At 42.0% G+C, this 12141-nt stretch overlaps 1 protein-coding gene across 13 annotated transcripts in view; it reads left to right on the plus strand.

Moving 5' to 3' along the window:
- The window catches only part of lrrfip2 (leucine rich repeat (in FLII) interacting protein 2), a 91247-nt gene extending 79160 nt beyond the window's left edge, over window positions 1-12087 (plus strand). For all 13 annotated transcript variants that reach the window (XM_042331840.1, XM_007904046.2, XM_042331843.1 and 10 more), the window contains 6 exons: window positions 385-517; window positions 1561-1610; window positions 3120-3240; window positions 6213-6292; window positions 8208-8312; window positions 9970-12087. In XM_042331840.1, the coding sequence (XP_042187774.1) occupies window positions 385-517; window positions 1561-1610; window positions 3120-3240; window positions 6213-6292; window positions 8208-8312; window positions 9970-10080 (600 nt within the window). In that variant the 3' untranslated portion in view covers window positions 10081-12087. The remainder of the gene's footprint in view (window positions 1-384; window positions 518-1560; window positions 1611-3119; window positions 3241-6212; window positions 6293-8207; window positions 8313-9969) is intronic.
- Window positions 12088-12141: the final 54 nt, after the last annotated feature.

A 12141-nucleotide genomic window follows, 5' to 3' on the forward strand; every position in this document is an offset into this window, starting at 1 on the left:
TGGATGAGACATTAATCTGAGCTCCCTTCTTCCTGTTCAGGTGGATGTTAAAGTTCGAAGGCATGATTCGAAAAGAGAAGGAGTTTCTCCTGGTATCCTAGCCAATAAATCTTCCAGTTTGGATGATGGCTGGTCATTGGCCTCTTTGTCATTTATAAGATGTTGCTGTGCATAAATTAGCTGTTGCGTTTGCCTACAAATACACAGTCACTAACTACACTGTATGTAAATTATGTTGAGGTGTTTCAGCGTAAGGGACTATATCCAATACAAGGATGATTATTGTTATAAAATGCTTTGTTCCTTACGGTTGTAACTTGATTTGCCAGTAAAATATTCAAACACTTATCATACCGATCTGCCCTTTTCGTTTGCTTTTTCCAGAAGCACGGCTTGGTGATCATACCCGAAGGCACACCTAACGGTGACATAAACCACGAGCCAATTGTTGGTGCAATTACTGTTGTGTCCCAGGAGGCTGCTCAAGTGCTGGAAGGTGCAGGAGATGGACCACTAGGTTTGTCTCCATTATAGTGTGTATACACTGGAGATTTCCACAATCTAACCTGTTCTTGTCTTTCATATTCAATTGGTCGACAGATTTCTATATAATCCAATCCACGTATCGTAGCTTGTAGCATTATCTCTGAAGCAATTCCCTCTTCTCTTTATATTCCTCCATATTCCATATGTAATGGAGACCCAGGGTAGATCCAAAAAAAAACATTGGAATAGTTTAGATTGTGTAAAATGAAAAAAGTTGTCTGAGGAGCATTGCAATGTTCAAAATGGGGTCTAATGTGTGAGATTTGCGAAAGGATTTGTAAATAGCAAATGCTGGATATTCAATGTGAACCTCTGCACTAATCACGGAAGCTGATCTCGGTACTGATTTCCTTGAATTTGGCATCCGAGTGGTGTACTAGAGGGTTGACTTCTCCGCACCCAGAGTTTGCTAGTTACAATAACGTATGCAAATATTGCAAGTTAGATCCCCATTTGTCGACATTTGGGTTTATTGATGTTGAAAGTGTACAGCTGGTGCTAGTAATGAATGGAGTGCACCGTGTGGTGGGAGCAGTATAGAAGAATTATTGAACCAGCACATCTTGTTTTAATGCAGCCTGAGTGAGGTTGGCTGTGCACTTTACAGCTTATCCATCTAGCTCGGTTCAATGTGGATTATTACGTCAGACAGAGAAGCCAGACCGATGACTGCAGGAGAGATGACCTGTCAGGAATGGGTGCCTGCTGTTGGTCTGTTTTTTCATAGCCATATTTCTATGCAAGAGCCTTTGTGGAGTCAGTACATTAAGCAGCTGCACATCCTCTTCCCAAACACAAGCTGCTGTGGAGCTTCATAGGAAATAAATCTGGTCAAAATTGACTTCTTTTTAAAATTCTCAAGTCATTTCTCAAAATTACATTTCAAGCTGAAAATCAGAAACGCAGGCACTTCTTTTCATTTTAAGCCTGCAAGGCTGGAACCAGTAGTCTGGAACTAGTCTGTATATATTTTGTACTGATGTGTGCACTGACGTGCATTTCTTTCCACCGTAGATGTGCGGCTAAAGAAACTGGCTGAAGAGAAGGAGGAGTTGCTCGGACAGGTAATGAAACCAGTTTGCACACCCCTGGAGTGAAAGAAACTTGGGATAGAAAAAGAATCATAGTCATTAAAAATGGCATTATATTAGTATTTCAGGGAATGCTGAATCACGAAACGTACACAAGTCTGGCAATACAGCTGCATGTTAATCATCTTTTTTTGTACCGTTCCTAAAGGAAGGGTTGTTTGAAATTTTTGTAAATATTTTATTCTGCTTAAAAATAACAAAGTAGTCTGGTGCTAGTCTGTATATATTTGGTACTGATGTGATCGCATGTTTTTTCTCCCGCTAAGTGTATGATGGATTCCATACTAATTGCTGCAAGTCTGCAGATCCTCTTATGATAGCATAAAAAGGAATTTTGCCAGTGTGCTGATAGTGTTAATGTATCTAACTTGGATTCTTATTTATAACTGCTGACACACAAAGATTTATTCCTAAACTATAACGCATCAGAGACCAAAAATTCTTCATGATTTTAGCCTTGAGATTATCATCTTAAAATTTTAATTTCTAAAAATTCTATGAGTTCCTATGTTTTAAGTCAATGGGGTCAAAATTGTGGTCTTCCTAAACTCATTCCTTAATTATCATCATCAGGAATAAATAAGGTATTCTTTATTAATTAGGAACTGTCTTTTATACCAGGGTTGGAGCTGAACACCCTCCTGACTTGTGAGAGAATGGTTTCTCCCTCCCACAGTGAATTTGGCTACCATATTTTTGTAGAAATATGTTTTGATTCACAGCTACTGAAACTGCTTTATAACTTTAAATTTTTACTTTTAAAATTATTTTTCCAAAGAAACACTCAAAATGCATGGAAAAAGGATATTCAGCCAAACTGGTCTATCCTGGTGTTTATACTCCACACTAGCCTCCACCTCTCCTATATCCCTCTGTTCCCTTCTCCCTCGTGTATGCATCAATTTTGTTTTAAATACATTGACTATTTGCTTCAACCACAGCTCTGACAATGAGTTCCAGATTCTCACCCTTGTAGCCCCCCTACCTCAAGTTGAGTAAATACATTTAGAAATGCTGCAATTTTGTCCGTTCATGCTCCTATGGCTAAGACCAATACAACTTCCAGCACTGGTGTCATTGTCATGTATTATAAGATGGGAATTGTTCATTTAGGGAACTGACAGCTACTAGGGAATTGCTCAAAAATGCAATTTTTGAATATTTATGAAAAAAGGTGGCTTTGTATGAAGTCAGCAAGGAGCAAATTCCCACCAACTGAGGGCTTGGCATTAACAGACTGCAGTATGAAGTGAGGAGATACTGCAGTATCTAGTGTGATCAGCTCACACAAGATGATCAATTTGTCCGCATTGTTCTTTATAAACTTGGGAAGCTACAGGAGTTAGCTGTCACTCCACAGTAAAGTTTACATATTGCCAACTGTTGAACTTTAATACGAGTAATTACTTAAAATATTGTGCCAGGCAGCAATTGCCTTTTTAGTAGTGTGGTCAGGGCTCACCCTTTTGTTTGCTTTGACAGATCAGAAAGTTGAAATTCCAGGTGGAAGAGGAACGACAGAAGAACTCTAAGATCGAGAACGTACTGACTGATTCAGACCGACTAGAGAATGGCACAGATCTACAGATACTGGAGATGCAGAGTACGTTTGCACTCTCATGGCTTGTGCTATGACTGGTTATTGCGCTGTTTACTGAAATGTACGTTGAGGAATTTGTTTTAGCAGCACCAAGTTCTGAGGGTTTGCTCACGCCCAGCCTTGCAGGATGGAAGGCCACAGCACCCATGTCTTCCCCTAGACCTAGTCCAGATCATTATGCAGCTCACAGCGTTGAGCAGAAAGAGTGTCGGAGTTTCAGGCACTGAATTTGCTGAGTTTGAGTAGGTCCTGGAGTGAGGGTAGGGGACTGGTTGAGAGGATGGGGGTAGGAGATCTGGGCTGGGGTGGACAAGAGAATACTGTTTCCACATGATTTTTGAGAAAGTAATCTGGTTGCTACAAGAATTAAGCGAGCCTGTCAGCTGTGGGGTTCCCTTGTCCTGCTGCTGCAGTGTGTAGGTCTGGGGATCACACTCACATCATGACTGGGCGAGAGCACAACCCTGGAGTTGGAGTATAATTTGAAAGATCCTCGCCCTCACACACACATTCTTTCATGTCCTATCACCTCCCTACATTCATGACCTACTCTTAGCCCACTCCACTACTGCCCGCCCCCCACCTCAATCCCTCTGCCTTCACACCCTCCATCTTTAAATTCAACATTAAGATCAGCCTCTTTGACTGTGTCTATAGTTACTTCTTGCTCCTCTTTGCTCGGCATCCAATCCCACCAGCGTGCAGCTCTCCGAAATACTATCCTTTGTCAAGGGTGTAAACACAAAATATTGTTGCAATTCTACTGTATTCTACCAAAATGGTGTCTATTTTGCAGGTTGTGGTAACCAAGAGCACAGAGAAATTTATAGATGCCTTTAATTGTCAATTAAAAAACAGAATCACTTGGAATTCCCTCTGTTTAGACAATTTGCATAATACTTCTACTCCAGGATCATCCTGGAGGCCAAGGACAACAAAGAAACAAAATTACATTGTATAGCGCCTTTCACTTTGGGAGGACATCCCAAGGTGCTGGACAATCAGTATTTCGGACCCGAGCTGCGGGAGGATGGAGGGAAGGAGAGTGATCAAAGGCACGGTTGAAAAGGAGGGTCTTGATACGGGTTCGTGAAAGAGGCAAGGGAGGGGGCGAGGCGGAGGGACTGCGTGATGAAGTTCCAGAGAGTAGGGGCAGAGTGGCTGAAGGCCCGCCCACTAATGGTGGGGTGGGTGAGGCGGGACGTGAAGCAGGCCAGAACCTGCTGAGTGGAGGGAGCGAGTAGGTTGGTAGGAGGTTAGGAGATCGCAGGTAGGGGGGCTACAAGGCCATGGCGAGCTTTGAAAGTGAGGACTAAGATCTTGAACTGTATCCTGTGTGTGATGGGAAGCCAGTGGAGTCAGGCGAGGATGGGTGTGATAGAGTGGCGGAGCCTGGTGCGGGAGAGGACACTGGCTGCAGAGTTCTGGATGATCTACAGCCTATGGAGGGAGGAGTTGCATAGTTGAGTCTGGCTGTTATCGGTGGCTTACAGTCTGCAACAGTGGCGGAGCAAGGTTATGTTATGGATATGGGGAAAGGCAGAGTGGGTTATGGCATGGATGTGGGGTATGAAGGACAGTTGAGGGTTGAACAGGATGCTGAGGTTCCATATTGGTTCTGTGAGATAGAGTGTAGGGAGATGCTGTCAGCGCCCAAGGTATGGCAGAATTGACGGGAGCCAAGCAGGAGGGCCTTGGTCTTGTTGACATTCAACTGCAGGAAGTTGGCTCTCATCCAGGACTCGATGTCCATCAGTCGTCTGTGAGGACAGCAGTGCTTCTGGAATCAAAGGTGGAGGCAGGGAGATAGAGTTGGGTGTCATCCGCATACATGTGGAAGTTGACCTCATGTCTGCGGATGATGTCCCCAAGGGGGAGCATACAGATATTGAAAAGGAAACAGTGGTACAAACCCTGGACTATTCAGCATCCAGGAGCCTTTCCTCTGACCTTTCCTGCCGCCTCAATGCAGACCAGTATTTTCTGGGTGAGCATGGGAAGGCAAGAAGGCAACTGACCTATCCAAAATGTGGAATGAGCACAAAGGGAAAAAGCAGCATTCCTGGCAAACCAAATGAGTCTGTGTATTTTTTTTGTCTGTCTATAATTTGTCAAGATTATAAAAATATTTAGTTCAGCATTGAAGAAATAGTTTTGAGTGACCTGTTTATAAAATGCCAAGTGCTTTGTGAATTTTGATTTCAGAGTGACGTGCTAACACTCTGGAAAAGGGGATGAAATATTCAGTGCTGTCACTGTCTCAGTGTTGCAGATGAAAATCCTTGTATATTCTGTTGAGAGTTGTACTTAGGAATTGCAAGTCCAGATCGGGTGTCATAAGTGATCAATCATTCTCTTCCACTTATACTTTTTCAAAACATTTTTTTTTGTCAAATGAATTTGGTGGGAGATAGAAAAGCAGCAGTGTCCATTGGGATTGGTAACAGCAGCTCAGAGTTGCTCAGGGGGATTGTCTCCTTCTCAGATGGATAAGACACTTGGACACTATTCGGAATGAGAAGGAAGTTTTTTCCCTGGTGTCCTGGCTCACAATCCCTCCCCACTCCCCAATAGAATTGGATCCTGGTTCACCTTATTGAATCCTTTAACTTTATATTTTTACTGGTTGTAGGACATCATTATGTGCAAATTGGCTGCAGTGTTCATCTACAGATATAATCACTGTATTTAACAGGAAAAAAATTCTGAAGCGCTTACTTGAAAGTGTATCAATGTTATAGGCCCTGTAATCTAAGATCATTATTAAACCTGCCAGTAATATAATTTCTGATTAGGAGATGCCACCAGTCTCACCGGTTACCACTGTTATTTAATCCTGTGGGCAACTGTCATTGTTTCGACCCCACCCGTTATGTGTCAGTATTTATATCTGATCTGCTGTGTTGGATAAATGAAGCTGCTCTGAGCTCCGGTTTCAGCTATGTTGTACCTGCTCATAATGTGTTTACTTTCAGGAGATATAAATAGGCAACTGAGCGAGTACAAGTTCAAGCTGTCGAAGGCAGAACAGGACAATGCTACCCTCGAACAGAATGTAAGTGCTGTCAGACTTTGCATTCAATACATCTCTTAAAGTTCCAACCGCTGGATGTGTTTCAGGAAGTTAAATGAGTGGCAGATGTTGAGGTGGATAATGTGGTGTTTGCAATACCAACCCATACTTTAGGAAAGGAGGATGTGTGCCCCAGCATTCATGCCTCTCCCCTCTGAAACTCCCTCCCGCTCTCTCTCTTCAAAAGCTTCCTGAACACTGACTGTTGCACAGTGAACCCCATTCACTGCACAGTGGCCACTTAATTCCTGCACAACAACAACAACAAATTACATTTGTATAGCACTTTTCATGTTGGGAGGACGTCCTGAGACGCTGGACAGTTAAGGATTTGACCCCAAGCTGGGGGTTGGGATCAGGATGGGTGGAGGACAGGGAGAGTAGGGCGAGGAGGGTGACTGAAGCTGTGGTCGAAAAGGAGGGTCTTTAGATGGGCCTCGAAGGAGACAAGGGAGGGAGTGAGGTGAAAAGACTGTGGGATGAAGTTCCAAAGGGTGGGGGCAGATATGCTGAAGACCCGACCGCTGATGGTGCAGCGGGCGGGAGACATGGAGCAGGCCGGATCCTGCTGAGCGGAGGGAGCAGACAGGACATTCAACAGCCGGCTTTTGTGCTTAAATGGCTGACTTCCAGCTCATTAGGTCACCCCTGACATCACTTCCTGCATTGTGCATACAAAGTATGTCCGCTGTGTATGTGTGGGGGTTCGATGGATCGACCAGTGGATATTTTTGATTTATTTCTGAGGAAAGACACACCAGAGGAAACCTGTTTAGTGTTGGAATTTGTATATATCTGGTGCGAGTATGACTGAGTCTCGTCTAGACTTGCACCTTCCTGCCTTGTGCTGTTGATATTAGAATTTTAGGGCGAGTCCAATGGGAACATCGCTGATCTGTTCCTGCTTCACCCATATTTAGATGTCAGTGGTAATTTTCTCTCTGTGAAAGTGGTGGGTTGAATCCCTACATTGTGCTAGCCCTAGTTAAACTAATTTCTGGCATTCAATGGATTGAGGTATTGGACTGAAAAGAAATGCAGCCTAATTCTAAGGGCTCCCTATCTCCCTTCTTTCAAAGTTTGTCTCAAAACGTACCTCTTTGATCCGCGCTTTCGGTGATCCCCATCCCACGCTCCTTGGCTCCCATCCCCAGCTAGGGTTTCCATTCATCACTCTAAATGCGCTTTGGGACTCCTCCTGACATGAAAGACACTATATAAATTGTCTTGTATAATTTAATGAGGATTGCAATTAAATAAAGCCTTGAGCCTCCATTGGTATTCATTGTGCAATCCTGCTGTTCGCTTAATTATTTCGTTTTAAACCAACCACTGATGTACTTTTTCCAATTAAGGGATTCATAAACTTTTCTCTACAATGACTTCACTGAAAATGGGTGTTAGGTCATTGTTGGCTCGAAGGCAAGGGACTCGTGTATTAAATTCTCTTGATTTAAGAGCAGCACCACCCAGTGGCTAAGATCAGCATTGGATGATTATTCCAGCTGCTGACCAAAGCTTTAGGTCCTAAACACTCTGCGAAATGCAGTTTTGAAGGACATTGTGGATCTGTGTTAATGTCACACTGCAGGGTAAATACCAGTGGAAACGATTGAATTGTCGGTATTGTGGCTTAGAGTTCATCAACTAGTTAAGAAAGAATTAGATAGGTGAAAAGGAAGAATATTATGAAATCAGGTATGTGGAACAAGCAAGCAAGAACATGGGCTTAAACTAGGCAGCTCATGTGGAGAAATCCACCAGTGCAGATCTGACTGGTTTAAGCGTTCTGAGATGCTTCTCCATGTTTAGGGCTCTATATAAATGTAAGTTTTTGCTGTTGAATGCCTCTTTTTGTGCTGTAATATTCAATGGTGCACCTTTCGTGGGTTTACAGGTCTCCAGACTGGAAGGACAGGTGCTTCGGTACAAATCTTCAGCTGAAAATTCAGAAAAAATAGAAGATGAACTGAAAGCAGAAAAGAGGAGGCTGCAGCGGGAGGTGAGGGCAGCTGAAAGCTGCTTGGCTTTTCATAATCAAGTGTAATTTTTCTGTCTCCACCTCATACCAGAATAGAGTTGCTGACATAATTAATCACTTGTCTCCGAAACAGTTCCTAGAATTACAGTCCATTACTTTAACTTTTGTACTCCTATCCTCGCCCCATCCATTTTCTCATGTACGTGCTCCCTCTGGGTGACATCATCCTCAGACATGGGGCCATCTTACACATGAATGAGGATGACACCCATATCTACTTTTCCACATCCAGTTGTTATCCAAGATCCACTGATCCCAGGTTATTTCTGCTTGCTTGTTAGACACCAAGGCCTGGTGCCTGACAAGCAACTTTTTACAGTTTAATATGGACAAGATATCCTCCTTAGTTTCATTCAATATCTCCTCATCACTGGCTTCAATCTCCCTGCCTGTCTCCTAAACTCACCTAACCTACGCAAAACCTAGGCATTGGTTGAATCCTCAGCTGTCTTTCCTGTCCCACATTTGGTCACTGACCAGAACTGTTTTCCTCCACATCTACCACATTGCCTGCTTCCGATCTTCTCAAATTGAATGGTGCCAAAACCCTCACGCTCATCTTTGTCACCTCCTGCTTTGAATTACCAAACACATTCCTTGCTGGTCTCTTCAGTTACACCATCCACAAGGTTCAACTCATCCAAAACTCTGCTGGCCATATCCTCACATGTACCAAACTGTGCATGCCCTTCAGCTCAATCCTCGCCAAGATCTGCTGACTCTGTCTCTGATCAGATCAACTTCAAGATCCTCACTCTCATAGTACAATTCCTTCACGCCCTTTTAGCTTCAACCATTGACAGTTTGTGCCCCACTCCTCTGCCCACCCCCTTCGCTCATCTAAAATAAGCCTGTTGCGTGTACCCACAGTTTGTCTCCATCACCACTGATGGCCATGTCTTCAGCTACCATGCTCCTAATCTCTGAAACTCCCTGTCTTGATCCCTCTGCCTTACCCCTCTATTTTTAAATCACACCAAAAGACCGACTGCTTCTACTGGTCATCCAACCGCACACCTATACATTATCCTATGTGAAGGGTACTTATATAAATGAAAGTTTTGTTAACAAAATAATGAATGAAGGGAAAAAGAGTCAACAACATTTGTGTTTATATTGCGCCTTTCACGTGGGGTAGCATCTCAGAGCACTTAATTGAATTCCCACAATTTGAAGTTTAACCATGTCTCCATTTCCTCAATTGCTAAAATAGAACAATGTTTTTGTTAAAAATGCAGAGTAAATTAGCAGTTACTAACACAATGGCTTTTTGAGCAAAGTTTAAAAAGTGCATTCAAAGCAGAACCCTGGCTAAACTCTGTTTGCGTCTATATCACGGGTTTAACTTTGTATATGTGCCACGTTTATCTATTTAACAGTATCAAATGTGCAGAAGAATGTATTAGAAATCGATGCCAGCTCATTTCATGTTTTTAGAAAGTTAACAATTCTACATTTCTTATTGAAAATCCATTAAGTTACTGCAAATTAGACACCCACCCCCCTCCCCTCCCAAGAGTGTTAAATTATGGAGTTTTTGACTGGCTTTATTTGTGGATTTTTTTTCTCTGTGTCTTGAGAATAATAAACTTGCCGTCTTGTTCCCTACTCACATCAGTTACGATCAGCGATGGATAAGACTGAGGAGATGGAGATGACCAATAGCCACTTGGTGAAGCGGTTAGAGAAAATGAAGGCTAACCGGAATGCACTACTATCTCAGCAGTAGAGAGCACTTCATCCTAACCTAACAAAACCTTACTTTGCATCACAAATTAGACCTTTATCCATTGGCACAAACACTTTCAAACATTGGAAGGTGTCCTCCAATATCGTTCTAGTTTTATAAATGTTGGCGTACAAATTTTGTAATTTATGAGCGAATGGTGACCCGATCCAGTGTCTACTTGTTGATAATTGTGAACTGTATTAACTGTTTAGTTCAGTGGGTTAATTATAGCCTATATGAAATGGGTTGTGTATTTGGGTTGTGTATGAGTGATTGATTTAGTAGCAAAATGCAAATAGGATGGCTGTTCATGGCTTTATACATCAGATTGATTTACATAATCTTCCGCTGCTTAGAAATGATGCTGAGGGAATCAGTGCTGTGCGTAACACTGTCACAAATAGTAACCCACTCTGGTAGCAGACATTCACTGCAAATAGTGACTCCTGCCAATAATCGTCTGTTCACCTTAAATAGCAACCTCTGCCGGCCGGTAACTGAGCTGCAGTGCAAGTAATGACTCCTGACAGTTGCTCTTTGTGATTTCTTGATATAAATGTCACGTGTTAGACCCCGTTGGGCATTTTGAAATGGAAGATTGTAGGAACAGAACAGACAAGATAACCTTGAAGGGCTTGTCGAAAAATCTGTTTTTGTTATATGCCAATAATTATACGCACCCACAATGCAAGAATCCCCACAACACATTTGAAGTGCCTTTTTGCATGGTGCAATGGAGATTATATTGATCTGGTGGTTGAATGAACAAAATTTATGATCTGTTCATTTGCTATAAAATATTTTAATCGATGTATTTAAAATGGGTACATTTTTGGGAAGCATTGTATACAATGAAACTGCTGCGGTTCATTTTTCATGGTTAAGAACAAATTCAATATTAGTCTCCATTTTTTGTATTAAAAAACACATATTCTGGTGAATAAATTCAGGTTGCAGGTGAGATTGGTAGATTTTTGCATTGGTCATAAATGCCCCTGAAGTTGAGGTTTGTAATACAGGAAACCCTTTACTACCAGGGTTAAAACCAGTGCAAATAAATTGTTCCCTTTTGTATTAAGTATTGGAATGCATCTCCAGAATATTACTTGTTGCTTGTGTATAAAGGTTTGGTCTTTCTGAGTGAATGTGAAGCTCTGATATTAAATGAAACTATGGACACTTTATACAACAAAGCCACGGAATGTGATTTGTTTTCCTAAACTGAGTATTAGTGAACATATATGGTGCCCAGATACTATGCACTAATCCTTCAAAAGTGGTTAACTTAAAATGACTATCCCTCATTAACTTCATCAGCCATTTTGATAATGTTTAAACAGGATGTAATGAAGAAACCTCGTGTGATTGTCATTTGCCAAAGTGGAAGTCACAAACCAACCACAACTGGTCTGATTGCAACTTTTTCATCAATCGGAATTGACATCCAAATGCAAGGATAATAGGATTTATAGCATCTCCTCATAGCATTGAAACATCTCAAAATGTTTTGTAGGATTTTATTGTAAAGTGTAAAGACTGCATTTTTTTATCAGGGGATTGTTAGCCAGGACACCAGGAGAAACTCTTTGAATAGTGCCATAGGATGTGAACAGCAGACAGGACCTTGGGTTAACATTTCATCAATGTTCTCCAGCATTCCAGTGACGTGTCAGTCTAGACTGAGTTCAGAGTTTCAGTGTGGCACTTGAAGACACAACTGAACCAGGCTGACACCATGTTGAGCTGCAAATAGGACTGACTGCAGTATGTCTTGCAACCAGTGCCAGCGAAATTTATTTCTAGGTTGGTTCTCAGAAAGTGCCAACAGTCAGTGGAAGACTAACAAGAAGAATTTTATGTTCAAATTGTCTGTCTAAAGTGAAGCAATATTTCCCAATGGAAACTGGACTTAGCATTTGCTGAACTTGAAATCCATCTGAAACAACTTTGTGTTTGAGTGAAATGTCAATCCGTGCCTGTTAAATTGCTATAAATGTATTGCCACAAGATGGTCTCGGGTCTTCTCACTGATTCCTAAATTGTACTTATTTTGGGGGGATG

The sequence above is a fragment of the Callorhinchus milii genome, unplaced genomic scaffold (genome assembly GCF_018977255.1).
Source record: "Callorhinchus milii isolate IMCB2004 unplaced genomic scaffold, IMCB_Cmil_1.0 Scaffold2, whole genome shotgun sequence".
Taxonomy (NCBI): Eukaryota; Metazoa; Chordata; class Chondrichthyes; order Chimaeriformes; family Callorhinchidae; genus Callorhinchus; species Callorhinchus milii.